Genomic DNA, 13,823 nt, shown 5'->3' on the forward strand with positions numbered 1-13,823 from the left:
GGCAGGGGAGAAGGGTACAGTTAAAGAAAACTCTCTATTGGGACTTGTATGAGCATGTGCAGCAGCAGTTGATGAAGGCCAAGCTGACGGACCCCCAAGGAGGACCCCATCTATGATGAACCAGAGGGCCCGGGAGCAGCTTCTGCCCGGGGCCTTTATGATCTGCCTCAGGAGCCCAAGGATGCATGGTGGTGCCAGGCTCGAGCGAAGGAGGAGGGCTACGAGCTCCCCTACAACCCCGCCACCGATGACTACGCCGTGCCTCCCCCTCGGAGCACAAAGCCCGTCCCAGCTCCCAAGCCCCAGCGCCTGACCTGCCCTGAACCTGGTACAACTGGCAGTGGCAGCAAAGGTCACAGCTCAGACACTGCCCTGTACAGCCAGATCCAGAAGAGCAGGGCCTCAGGGGACTGGGACTGTGGGCTCTCTAGAGTAGGGGCCGACAGGACTGGGATCAAGTCAGAGGGCTCCACATGAGAAGTAGAGCAAGGCTGGGGTTGCTGATAGGAGGACCTTGGAGAGGTGGCATTGGGGGGATCAAAGAAACCTGTTGAACCAGTGGGACCCAGAGGACTGGAGGGGCCTGTGTGAGACTGGAGGATCAGACAAATCAGGGGAGTCAAGGGGAGGATGATTAATCCCCAGAAGTCCTGGAAGTGGGACAGATGAGAGGGGCACAGGGATGGTACCTGGGGAGACCAGCATCTCTAAGTCATCCCCCCAAAAGAATGGACAGTTGCTGGACCAAGTCTATGGATTAGAGTGGGTACAGTTGGCGGGGCTTGCATGGAGGCTGTAGGAAGATGCTGGACTGCCTGGATCCTTTCCCCTGTATTTTTTCCCCCAGAGATTTATTTAAAAAAAGTTTTATTCTCATTAAAGCCAGAGGGTTTAAGAGGTCTATGTGTGTGAATAGTCACAGAGGGGACCCAGAAGCAGGGTGTGCTGGGTGGGTGTGGAGGGGATCAGAAGGAGAACCAGGGATGTGTTGGGTGGTCCCTAGCCCATCTGTGCTTGACCCCATCTCTGTGACCCTGGGTGAGTTTGATAACACCTGCAACCCTTAGTTACCCCTGCTGCTCCTTTGTAAACTGGGAAAACTGAAGAGTTTCTACTTCATGGGGTTGTTATATGGAAGGAGTTAAATTTCTCAAGTACTGAGTGCAATTTGAAGTACAGAGAAGGTAAACATTTTAGAGTTATTCTGTGGATGGAGAGGGCAGATGGGAAGGTGGACAGGTGTGAGGAGAGGGAATAGGAAAGGAATAGATCTTTTTCACACCTTCTCCGCCACCCATCCCATCCATACACACTTTGCATGTAGGTACTGAGTACCAACCACTTTTATGTTTGGAGCCTAAAGGGCACTACAATGGGGTAGGTGTAGCGGAAGGGGCACAGGCTACAAAATCATGCTTGGGTTTCAATCCTGCTTGTTTTCCACGAGCTTTGAAAGCCTCATCCTTGTCTTCTGAGGCCACTTCCCGAAGATGATCTGATATCCACCTGCTTACACAGCTACAAGGAGAAATTCGGGGCCTGAAATGCTCCTAACAATGGTGTTGGTTTACTGAGTATTTAATCTTCATCTGTGTTAACAGAATCAAATGACCCAAAAGAAAACGACAAAAAAAAAGAAAAAAAAGAAAATGAGTCTCCACTTGGAGAAGCAGGAGGCGTGGGTGTGCCCTCCCAGGCTGAGGAGTGGGGTGGGGGCAGCACTGAGAACAGAGGGGAAGGCAGTTTCTCAGTCACCTGGAGCTCACAGAGGCTCAGGTGGGTGGAAGGCAAGTCTGACCTCAGAACACCGGCACATGAGCCCTAGCGTGGATGTGGTTGAGCAGGGCAGCCAAGGTCTGTGTTAAGGCCCTGAGGGATCCTCCTCCTCCCCCTCCGTTCCCTCCTCCTCAGAAAGCTGCAAGAAGGCTTCTGTGGAGGCTTTGCTGGCCGCTGGTATCTTGGGGGCTCTGCCAGGGGCTGAAGTCATACGTAGAGGGGCCACTGTGGCTCGAACTCGATTTGTCTGCAGCTGCCCAGGCTGAAAAGAAAGTTGAGTAGAGCCATCTCTGAAGACCCGAGTTCCTGATCTCTCCCATTCCCTTCTGGGTCTGCTGCCCTCACTCCTTCCCTTGTCCCATCCGGAATGACAGCCTCAAGGCTCAGGGCAGTGGAGCCCCCTGGACTCCAGCCTCCACAGTGCACAGGTCCTGGCTGTGACCCTCCTCTGCTAGCTTGCCCACCAGCTAACCTATGGTGAGTTCTGTTCCTCCTAGTCGGAAACATCGCTTGTAACTTCAGCTAAGGGAAAGCGGTTTGCAAGCATGTCAAACGCGCGGCCGGCGGGTTTGTTCTAAAGGCTCTGTTACTGCAGAACTAGAAAAAGTTAAGGGCAAAAGGAAGCTCAAATATAAAATACGAATTTCATAAAACTACGTAACTGTCCACATTCAATTACTCTTCTCTCTTTAACCTTTGTCACTAGAGCCCTCTCTGCAAGCTTCTCCCCTTGGCCAGACTCCCTTTGTTTTTCTGTAAAATGACTCTTACCTCGCAGGGATGCTGTGAGGAGTACATGAGAAAATTATATGTGAAAGCACTTGTCACACAGCCTAGCAAATAAATGACTGGTGCTCAGTAAATGCTAATTTCCCTTCCCTGGGGCTTTTCTTTTCCTACCTTCCCTTCAGCCTCTCCTTTCAATGAAGGCCTATGGCTGTAGTTCCAGTGCAGCCGGTTTGCATAGTGGAACAATGACTAAACACTAAACTAAGATACATGAACATTATCATGTCATAGCCCCTGCAGAAGAGCTCCCTCAATGGGGAGGGGTTGTAATTTCCTCTGTCTAGGGCAGTGGTTGGCAAACTGCGGCTCGCGAGCCACATGTGGCTTGCCGACCACTGGTCTAGGGCAAAGGGGTGTTCTCTTTCTTCCCTGTTGGCCTGGTCCAGAGAAGAGGGCTACTCCCTGGGATGGGGTAGGGGTGGGTATTAGTAATGGGAGATGGGGATCTCTTGGATTCTGGGCATAAAGGGGGAGGAGGGGAGTACTGAGGGGAGGACGGAGGGGAGTTGTACCTTTCTCAGGGCCCGGCTCTCCCAGCTTGGGTGGAGTCGGCTCTGGGGCTTGGCCAAGGTCCTGCTCAGGTGTGAGTACAGGTGACTCCAAACCTGCAAGGGGTTGTAGGTGGGCTCTAGCTCCAGGCCGTCCAGCAAGCTCTGAGGAAGAGAGGAGGAGGAACTTGAGATTGCAGAACACAAGATGTCAGGCAGAGCTCTTGGGGTGTAAGAGGCATGAACACTCAGGTGTCTCTGAAGACTGTGAGATAGATGAGTGTCCCACAGGGTGTTCTGGCCCCCAGCTCTGATTGTGAGGCACGTGTGTGTCAGGCACAGGTACAAGAAGTCTGAGAACCCTGACTGGTTAGGGACACTAAACACTCTGGCCCCGAGAGGTGTGTCATGGGATTCTGGAGCGTCATGAGGGTTATAAAGGATCCAGTGTGCAAGGCTGTGAGGGAGGGTGTGTCCCCGGCCTGCGGGTGCTTGCAGTCTGCAAGGCGAGTGCAGAGTTCTGGCCTGCCTGTGCCGTGAGGTGAGCAGAACTAAAGGACACGAGAGCACAGCATTCCTGAGCAGTCAGGTTTTCCGGCCACAACATCCTGTGCCAGGAACCATTGGCCCTGAAGTGAGACGCTGCGTGAGCCACAGCCACTGTGCCCACCTCTCTCTGCATCCCTGTGGCCGTCAAGCCGAGAGCACAATCCCAGGCTCTGTCCCCTCTGCACGTAAGCCAGTGATCAGCAGCGAGGTGGTTCCAGTTCTCCCCACCCAGAGCCACCCTCCTGTCCTCCGACTGGGGCAGCTGGTGGAGGAAATCCAGAATCCAGACCCAAGGAAGAGAAGGAGGAGGAAATGGCCTTCAGAGCTGTTCCCCCCTTTGCACCCCAGTCTGATTTTGAAGCCCTTCCTATTCTGGGCGCCTACATTGTCTGCCTTTTCTCTTTCCCTCAACAGACAGAAATAGATGCACACAAACACAGGTACACACACAGGCACACTTACAATGCAGAGTGACCCGTGGGAACATACCACACTGCTTTCTTCCTCCTGCTCGGCCTCAGTTCCTACCCTTGCTTCTCTGACTCTCTCACCACACCCTTGGGGCCACTTCTCCCTCAGCTCCCTGTCCTTCAACTCACTGGCTCACTCCTCGCCCTCATCCCTTTCTTGAATTCCCTTCTCTCCCCTCTATCTGTCTCATGAGACCTGGGCTCCACTTGCCTCCACAATCTTAAGGCTGTCATCAGGCGGGTTCTCAGGCAGCAGGGGGAAGGGGCTGGGCAGCATCAGTTCCCGCGTGGCCACTGCCTTTACCAGCAGAGTGGGGGAGCGTGATGGCATGATCACATAGAAGGTGGTGGCAGCCTCTCTCAGGCTGTGGCCTCGGCTCGGCGGTTCCCCTTTGGCCAACAGCAGCCATTCTCTTTTCTGAAACAAGGACATGCATACACTCTGGTTCATCTTCAGTCTTTGGAACGGTTTTGAAGATCAATCCCAGCCAAGGTTTCCCCGAGGGAGGGGCTTCCTGCCTGAATCACCTGTGCCCCTAGATACTCCTCTTCCTCCCCTGTGGGGATGTACACAAAAGTGTTGACAGGTCCGGCTGGTGTGGCTCAGTGGTTGAGCATAGGCCCATGAGCCAGGAAGTCATGGTTCGATTCCCAGTCAGGGCACATGCCCAGTTGCAGTTGTGAGCTCATTCCTCAGTGGATGTTGTGCAGGAGGCAGCCAATTCGATGTTTCTATCTCTCTACCCCTCTCCCTTCCTCTCTCTAAAATCAATAAAATATATATTTTAAAAAAGTTTTGACAATACAGAGACAAGTTAAGAGATTCCTTAAAGTAGATGTTCAGCCTAGAGCAGTGGTTCTCAACCTTCTGACCCTTTAAATACAGTTCCTCATGTTGTGACCCAACCATAAAATTATTTTCGTTGCTACTTCATAACTGTAATGTCGCTACTGTTATGAATCGTAATGTAAATATCTGATATGCAGGATGGTCTTAGGTGACCCCTGTGAAAGGGTCGTTCGATTGCCAAAGGGGTCGTGACCCACAAGTTGAGAACTGCTGCCCTCGAGGGACCTAACATCTTACTAAATGGTAAATGTAGAGTTTTAAGAATTATAATTCTATATTTAAAAAAATAAATGATTTCAGAGAGGAAGAGAAAGGGAGAGATACTTCAATAATGAGAGAGAATCATTGATCGGTTGCCTCCTGCATGGCCCCACACCAAGGATCAAGCGCACAACTTGGGCATGTGCCCTGACCGGGATCAAACCTTGACCTGCTGGTTCATGGGTTGACGCTCAACCACAAAGCCACACTGGCCGGGCAAGAATTATAATTCTTTAAAACAGAGTCTTGAAACAAAGACTTGTGTGTGGTGTTGTGAAAACTGAGGTCTTATTTTGAGGGTGATAAAGTCTGCTTGTGTTGCATGACTTGTGTAGAATGGGCTGATAGGGGAACCTCTGGAATGCCCAGAGAGGGTTTAAGAAGAAAGTGGTCAAAACTGCCTGCACAGTGATATGGGGAGGGGAGAACAGGGAGAGGAAATCTTTGGTACAACAAGGTGGGGGAAGGGGACAGGGCTTTTGAGGTCAACTCAGCCAGTCACAGGACAAAAAGAAGGGTCAGAATTCCGGGGGTGATGACTGTGGGTGAAGGGTACTGAAGAACAGAGTGGTGACACTTTGCCATGTGCCATGGAGATGAGAGGTTGGCACATGGATAAGGAGGAGACAGACAGACATAGCAGGTTTTCTAGGTGCGCCCTTTGAAACCAGGCACGGAAATGAGGCAATTTTCTGTGGTAGTTTTTCAAGGAAAACTACAAAACTCCAGGAAACATGGAATCAGAATTGTGTTCTCTTGCTTGAGGTGACCATCACTTATAGTACAGACATAATCTCCCTACTACAGAAGATTAACAATAGCAACCTCGCTCTACCCATTTGAATTTACATGAAAAGTTGGAAGAAATAATATAAAAGACAAAAGGGGGAAAATATATTAAGGGAATAGAGGAATATCAGTGTCTTGTGGAAGACAAGTGGAAAGTGACACAGTGAAGCAAAAAAACTACTGTGGCAGTAAGAGTTCTACCCCAATGGGATGTGCTGGGGTGGTGGTGGTGGTGGTGGAAGTCTCTGGACAATTTACATCACTGTCATCATTCAGTGCAGCACAGAACTCTGGAAGTACTGGAAGGCCCAGAAGGTGATAGGTACCTTCAGAAGTTTATTCTTTCTTTCTTTTTTATTTTTTTTTGGGGGGGGGGTGTCTGCAATTTTTTTCTTTATTGATTAAGGTATTACATATGTGAGCTTATTCTTTCTTTTTTAAAACATATACTTTATTGATTTTTTACAGAGAAGAGAAATGGAGAGTTAGAAACATCAATCAGGTGCCTCCTGCATAACCCCTACTGGGGATGTGCCTGCAACCAAGGTACATGCCCTTGACCGGAATCGAACCTGGGACCTTTCAGTCCACAGGCCAACGCTCTATCCACTGAGCCAAACCGGTTTTGGCGAGCTTATTCTTTCTTAACATTTTGCTTATACCTGGAGATGTGCTGTCTTCCTGAGGAACCTTCATGATAGAAAGTCTACCCAATACTTATCAAATCCATAAAATTGAAAATAGATTATATAGAATTCGTGGTATCTGTGTACATGGAGGAATTTGCCTCTGCTCTGAGGACATGGCCTATTTTAATTTTATTTAGTTTTGTTAATCCTCACTGGAGGATATTTTTTCCCATTGATTTTTAGGGAGGGAGGGAGGAGGGGCCATTGATGTGAGAGAGACACATCAATTGCTTGCCTCCTGCACAGCCCCAAACAGCATGGGATTGAACCTGCAACCCAGGTACATGCCCTTGACTGGGAATTGAACCCACAACCCTTCAGTGTGCAACCTGACATTCTAACCACTGAGCAACACCAGCCGGGGCAGGACATGGTCTCTAAGCCTGGCAGGGATGGTCTCTGGAAGGAATAAATAGGACGTTGCAGAGCACTCCATTTCATTGACTCAAATGACTGCTGATGTGGCTTTTGAGATCAACTCAGGCTTTGGATTATTATTTTTTTATTATAATCTATTTTTATACTGTTTCATGCATTTATGCATTTGTTTGTGAATTAGTTTGTTTATTGAGAATTTATTGAGTGTTTATTATTGGAGCACTAGGCATGGGTATATAGAAATTCATTAGACATGTTCATTGCCTTCTTTTTTTTAAAAATACATTTTTATTGATTTCAGAGAGGAAGGGAGAGGGAGAGAAAGATAGAAACATCAATGATGAGAGAGAATCATTGATTGGCTGCCTCCTGCACACCCCCAACTGGGGATTAAGCCCGCAACTTGGGCATGTGCCCATGACTGGAATCGAACCCGGGGCCCTTCAATACGCAGGCTGATGCTCTATCCACTGAGCAAAACCAGCTAGGGCTTCATTGCCTTCTTAGAACTTATACTATAGTAAGGGAAAGGATTGCAAACTGATGTTTGTCCAGACTTAGGGTGGCCAACTGTTTCAGTTTGCCCATTTTTAGCACTGGAAGTCCTGTGTCCCAGAAAACCCCTGGGTCCTGGGAGAATGGAATGGGGTTAACTACAGTCATGAGACATTTCTTGCACCTCAGTGCTATGGGAAAAAACTCACACCTGCTACATCCGGTGATTACTAGGAATCTTTGAATGTTGGACACACACAAAAAATCATGACCCAAGGATTTTCGTCAACTGATTTTGAGACTAGCTAGCTAAGATTTTGTTAGAGAATGGGTATGCAGAAACAAATGAGGTCTCTCCAAAGTAACTCCTGATGTGGCGATTATCAGAGGGCTGGGAAGAGATTGAGTTGAAAGGATTTTACAAAATGCTTTAAAACGTTTGGGCTGATTTAAAGAGAGGTTGGCAGAAGGTTCTGGAAGGAAGAGAGACAAATCCATCCTTATTAGAGTTTGATGAAGATATTGGTTTATCTGTAATTTTCAGGAGTATTCTGAGAAAGTGAGAGGTAAGGTAGTTGAACTTTAAGGCCCCTATTTTGGACTCCAAATTTCTAACCTCTTCAGAGACTTGAAATCCAAACTTGAACATGTTAGCTAAGTCATGGGTTGACCTGCTGGTACAGGCAGTTGTAGCTGTGTTGGAAATGGTTAACTGCCATAGCAGGTATCTGAGACTGAGAACAGGCAGGGGCATAGGGATGTCTTTTGGGATGTCCCAGACCAGCCTTTGAGGCCCTCAAATCGAACAATGTTTAATGACTAGATGACTGCGGAGTACTTAGAATATGCTTTTGCTAATTCTAAAGAAAGGAACATGAGTTAGATGCTTAATTTATCAGAAAGAAGGTGAAAGGTGTCTATTTATGTTGTGGTTAGAGACTTTGCTATAGAAGGGGCCAAGGAACTTAGATTTTTAGAAAGGGGGACTGATTCTGTTTAGAACAGGTGTGGACCGGGGCAGAGCTGAATGGCGTGCCATCCTCCAACCTCAGCCTGACTGAAGTCCTCCTCCCCCTCCCTTGCCCTAACTTCTTTACTAAGGTTATGAAGGAGGGTGTGGCAGCCAATTTTTGGTTGACGGGCCACTGCTCCCCTCCCTCTTTCCTTTCCCCTTTTCTCTACCCATTTTTCAGCCTTTCAGTGATTGGTCTAGGGGTGATTTATGACCTAGATTTAAATAATGAGACATAGAAGTTGCTGAGTAATATTCTAGAAAAGCTTTGTAATATGCTGGCAAGCCTTTTGTCTCTGTAACTACCTCTTCTTAGTCTTAAGTTGCATCTTGTGACCATGAGACAATTGGTATAAGGATGAAGTACACCTGCTATGGTTGCTGCAGTGGAAAAATGGAAAGAGCCTGGGTCTTTGACGGTATCATTGATCAATTGCACTAACTCGTAATTGTCTGCCCCCACACTTCTTGTTAATGAGAAAAATAAACTCTTAATTACTCAAGTTAGACTTAGATTGGTTTTCTGTTAGTTGCAGCCAAATTGATCCTTTACAGATACCAAAGGGAAAGAAGAGGATGTGGTTATTCACTTCTGATATCTGGGAAAACAGGAATAGAAGGGACAATTTTAGGCCTTGCCAAAGGGCCAGTGGGAATTTATTATAGCAGGTAAAAGCTCTAATTCACCTAACCAGAGCTCCCTTGGTCTGCCGATAGTGTGATGGTCTGGGACCAAGTTCAGTGATTAAAGAAGCACTGACTGACCAACTCCTGAGTAGGAGTGTCTCTGAGGCAGCCATTAAGAGCACGGAAGAGCAAGAGCACTCATTTTGCTTTGCTTGTGGGCAGGGACACATTCCTTGTCCTCATGCATCCCAGAAGAGATATCACAGCTAGGTATGGAAAAGCCGTGCATACCTGGGATTTTTTTGGAATCTGGAAGGGCATCAAGAGGAAATTAGGTTAATTTGAGATTATTTGCTTATTTTCTCACACCAGAAGGAGGGAAAGAAAATGAAGCTGCAATATCCACGACTCTGCTACTCTCATACTGGCGTTCAAAAAGGAGACCAGGGAAAATAGTAAAAGACATTGCAACCCCCAAACAGCAGGTTATACATTCTTCTCAAGTGAACATGGAACATTTCCAGGTTAGGCCATATGATAGGTCATAAGTCAAGGTACAATAAATTAAAAAATATTAAAATCATCAAAAGTCTCCTCTAACCACAGTGGAATGCAATTAGAAATCAATAACAAAAACCTTTTTTGGGGGAAATTCATGAATATGAGAAAATTAAATAACATATTTCTAAATAATCAATGGTTCACAGAAAAAAATCACTAGGGAAATTAGAAAATACCAAAACGTATGAAATACAGTTAATGCAGTGCTTACAGGGAAATTTATAGCTGAAAACTCCTAAAAAAAACAACCCACTGGATCTCAAATCAATAACCTAACCTTTCACCCTAAGAAATGAGAAAAAGGCGACAAAACTAAAGCAAGCAGAGGAAGAAACAATAACAACAAAAAATACTAGAGTAGAAAGAAACAAAATAAAAGAATAGAAAAATAATAGCGAAAATCAATGGAAATAATAGCTTGTCCTTTGAAAAATTGACAAAAATTTAGCTAGACTGATCAAGGAGAAAAGAGAAAATATCCAAGTTACTAAAATAAAAAAATAAAAGAAGGGCATCATTACTGACCTTACAGAAATTGGAAAGATTATAAGAAAATGTTATAAATAACTGTATGCCCCCCAAATATAGATAACTTCCTAGAAAGACACAAACTACTGAGACTTACTCAAGAAGAAATACAAAATCTAAATAAATCTGTGTCATGGGTCTCCAAGACCACTCCCAGGTTCAGTAATTCACTAAGAGAACTCACAGGATTCAGTATGTATTCATACTCATGGCTATGACTTATTATAGCAAAAAGATACAAAGCAAAATCAGCAAAGGAAAAGGCTCATGGGGTGAAGTCCAGAGGAAGCCAGGTACAAGCTTTCAAGAGTCCTCTACCTATGAAATGACACAGAATGTACTTTTTTTCCTCCAGCACTGTACTGTGACAACATGTGTAAAATGCTGTCCACCAGGAGAAGTCATTAGAGATTTAGTGTCCAACATTTTTTGTTTTGTTAATTCTCACATGAGGATATTTTTTCCATTGCTTTTCAGAGAGAGTGGAAGGGAGGGAGGGAGAAGGAGAGAGAGAGAAACATTGATGTGAGAGAGACATATAGACTGGTTGCCTCCTGCATGTGCCCCGATTGGAGATGGGAATTGACCCGCAACCTGGGTACATGCCCTTGACTGGGAATTGAACCCGTGACCCTTTGGTGCACGGGCTGACACTAACCACTTAGCAACACTGGCCAGGGCAGTGTGTGTCCAACATTTTTATTGGGGATTGGTCACATAAACACCCTGTACCTAGCACATGTGAAAATTCTAGACTCCTAGAAGAAAAGCAGATGTTTAGCATAAACCATATTTTTTTTGCACAGTTTAGGCACAGGGTGCCACTCTTATTATTTAGGGAATGGTGGGAACACTCCACAAGTCCAAGTGCTCAGATGCCACCCAAGAGTCAATCTTGCAAGTAGGACTATCTATCGATAGGAGTCTTAGGCTTGCTATATTAACTTTTTTGGTACAACCTAATACAAGTAAAGATAAAGAATTAGTAATTAGTAAAAACCAAGGCCTAGATAGCTTCACTGGGAATTGTACCAAACCTTAACAAAATAATATTAATTATTCACAAATTCTTCCAAAAAATAGAAGATGAAGGAACACTTCCCAAATCATTCTATGAGACCAATATTACTCTGATACTAAAACTAGACAAAGACATCACAAGAAAAGAAAATTACAGACCAATATCTCTTATGAATATAGATGCAAAAATCCTCAACAACATCCTAGTCAACCAAATGCAGCAACATGTAAAAGGATTATACACCACAATGGAATGGGATTTATCCTAGGGATGCAAAGTTGGTTTAACATAAAAAAATCAAACAATGTAGTACACCATGTTAATAGGACAAAGGACAAAACCTACATAATCATCTCAAAAGATGCAGAAAAAGCATTTGATAAAATCCAAAACCCTTTCACAATAAAAACATTCAACAAATTAGGATTAGAATTGAACTGCCTCAAGTTGTAGAGACAAAGGTCTCTACACAAACCCACAGCTAATATCAGAGGTGGTGGTGAAAGACTGGATGCTTTGCCCCTAAGATCAGGAACAAGACAAAGATGTCTGCTCTTGCCACTTCTATTCAACAATGTACTGGAGGTGTATTGAAGACCAAAGGGCCATTTCCCATATTTTCTGGACTGTGAGCCACCGGGGATTCTGAGAAAGGGGGAGAGACACTCATAGAGATATTGAGTGCGTCAATATCCTGGCACTTGGGGACTAATATTTTCTAAATTTCATTTAGGAAAATACAGCAATGTGACATGTCTCAAATCAGAGAGCTAAGATAAAAATTCACACCACTTATCAGTGCTGTGAAGCTCCAGATAGATGTGGCCACAGGTTCATGGTTGGGGAAGGGACAAAAAAGAATGAATAAGTGGGGGCTGGCTGTAGATGGGATGGGGGAGTACAGGAAAGGCTTCATAGTGAAGGTATGTAAGCAAAATCTGGAAAAAAATAAGTAGATATTTGTCAGGTGGACAGAGGCAAGGGAAAGGAGCAGCATGAAAAAAAGATGGAGGTGCCAACAGCTTAGCATATTTGAGGGAGCCCACTGACCCCATGTTAGCCTGCTCTCCTGGCACATCTGTTTCCATGCATGTGCTATACTTTAAACTCATTCTGATAGTTTTTTCCCCCCATAAAATGGCTTCTGACCTGCCATCACCCCACTCTCAGCTTAGTTTTTTGCTCTTGACTCTTTGCCTAATATAACCAAGGACTTTCCATTTCCCCACCCATTTACAGCCCAACCAGGTCATTGCCTGTGTACTTAGACTCCTGCTGGACACATCCTGGCTTGAATTCTGTCACTTCTGTGGCCAATTAGGGCAGACATGGCCAGTAAAACTCTGGAATGCATCTCCAGAGACTCCGACATTTTAAGTAGGAAACTGAAAGACCTAGGTGGTATTTTCATTTCTCTTTCTAGTTCACACAGACATGACTTTGTAAGAGAAATGAGGACGTGGAAAATGAGTCACTAACTACATAACTGGGACGACATAGTCGATTTGGTCATTGAAATTATGTTTTCCTGGTGATGGGTAGATTCATCTCATAAATACTTGGAAAAAACTAATTATATATATTCCCTACCACATTCCACAAAGCATGTATGCCAGTTTAGAAAAGTAAAATAAACAAATAAGGGGATTGGGCAAAGGAAAAATAAGGCAATAACAGAGCCAAGATTAGATAAGCTCACAGAAATGCAAGCCACCCACTTTTACTAGAAGGGAGCCTAACAGCTTTTCCTGATATAAATAAAGCCTGGGAGAAGCTATTTTGTGGATTCTCACTGAGTAGTGAATGTGTTTCAGAGAACTGAATTTCCACAGGGTTATAGAGTGGTTAAGTGTTTGGGTCCTGGAGTCAACCTTTCTGCTCTACGATTTACTAATGGTATGATCTTGGGAAAATACCTAACCTCTCTGGGTCTCAATTTCTCATCTGTGAAACAGGGATAATAATTGCTATTTTACAGGTTGGTTATGGAGATAATATAAATTAATATTTGTGAAATGTTTAGAACTGTTTCAGGTGGGTTTGAGCCCCAGTAAGGAAGCATATGAGAGGCAACCAATTGATGTTTCTCTCTCTCTTCCTCTCCCTTCCTCTCCCTCCAAAATCAATAAAAAACACACATATCCTCAGATTAAAAATACATTTAATAATTATTAGATAATGTTTTAAAAAATGTTTAGTTTAAAAATAATTTAATAATTCTTAGCTATAGATCTATAAATTTTGAAGAATGAAGTCAAAACATATAGCTCCTGCCCTGGCCAGTTTTCTCAGTGGTTAGAGTGTTGGCCTTCAGACTGAAGCGTGCCGGGTTTGATTCCTAGTCCAGGGCACATATCTAGGTTGCAAGTGCCCTAGTCCTGGTAAGGGTGAGTGCGGGAGGCAACCAATCGATGTGTCTGTTTCATGTCGATGTTTCTCTCTCTCTGTCCTCCCCCCTCCCTTCCACTCTCTCTAGAAATCAATTGAAAAAATATCCTGAGCCCAGCCGGCATGCCTCAGTCATTGAGCGTATACCTATG

At 45.0% G+C, this 13,823-nt stretch overlaps 3 protein-coding genes across 3 annotated transcripts in view; 2 read left to right on the forward strand and 1 right to left on the reverse strand.

Annotated features, from left to right (window-relative positions):
• Positions 1-901, forward strand: part of DOK1 (docking protein 1) — a 3,041-nt gene extending 2,140 nt beyond the window's left edge. The window contains 2 exon segments of the mRNA XM_023760636.1: positions 6-92; positions 94-901. Coding sequence (XP_023616404.1) covers positions 6-92; positions 94-477 — 471 coding nt within the window. The 3' untranslated portion in view covers positions 478-901.
• An 84-nt stretch (positions 902-985) lies between these two features.
• On the reverse strand, positions 986-4,523 carry M1AP (meiosis 1 associated protein). Its single transcript, XM_023760637.1, has 4 exons — positions 4,284-4,523; positions 3,078-3,218; positions 2,548-2,559; positions 986-2,038 (listed from the first exon to the last, which is right to left on the reverse strand). Exons 1-4 carry the CDS (start codon positions 4,521-4,523, stop codon positions 1,862-1,864), a joined length of 570 nt encoding a protein of 189 aa, XP_023616405.1. The 3' UTR covers positions 986-1,861.
• A 3,658-nt stretch (positions 4,524-8,181) lies between these two features.
• Positions 8,182-13,823, forward strand: part of LOC102437002 (semaphorin-4F-like) — a 92,327-nt gene continuing 86,685 nt past the window's right edge. Inside the window, exon 1 of the mRNA XM_006096815.3 lies at positions 8,182-8,258. Coding sequence (XP_006096877.1) covers positions 8,182-8,258 — 77 coding nt within the window. The remainder of the gene's footprint in view (positions 8,259-13,823) is intronic.

This window comes from Myotis lucifugus, unplaced genomic scaffold (assembly GCF_000147115.1).
Source record: "Myotis lucifugus unplaced genomic scaffold, Myoluc2.0 scaffold_186, whole genome shotgun sequence".
Classification (NCBI taxonomy): Eukaryota; Metazoa; Chordata; class Mammalia; order Chiroptera; family Vespertilionidae; genus Myotis; species Myotis lucifugus.

What these genes read in the sequence shown, in the direction of transcription:
- M1AP (XM_023760637.1), bottom strand. Translation starts at nt 4,523, where the DNA reads ATGAACCAGAGTGTATGCATGTCCTTGTTTCAGAAAAGAGAATGGCTG. An exon ending in ACAGCCTTAAGATTGTGGAG is followed by an intron (nt 3,219 to 4,283) that starts GCAAGTGGAGCC and finishes TCTCTTCCTCAG; the next exon opens with AGCTTGCTGGACGGCCTGGA.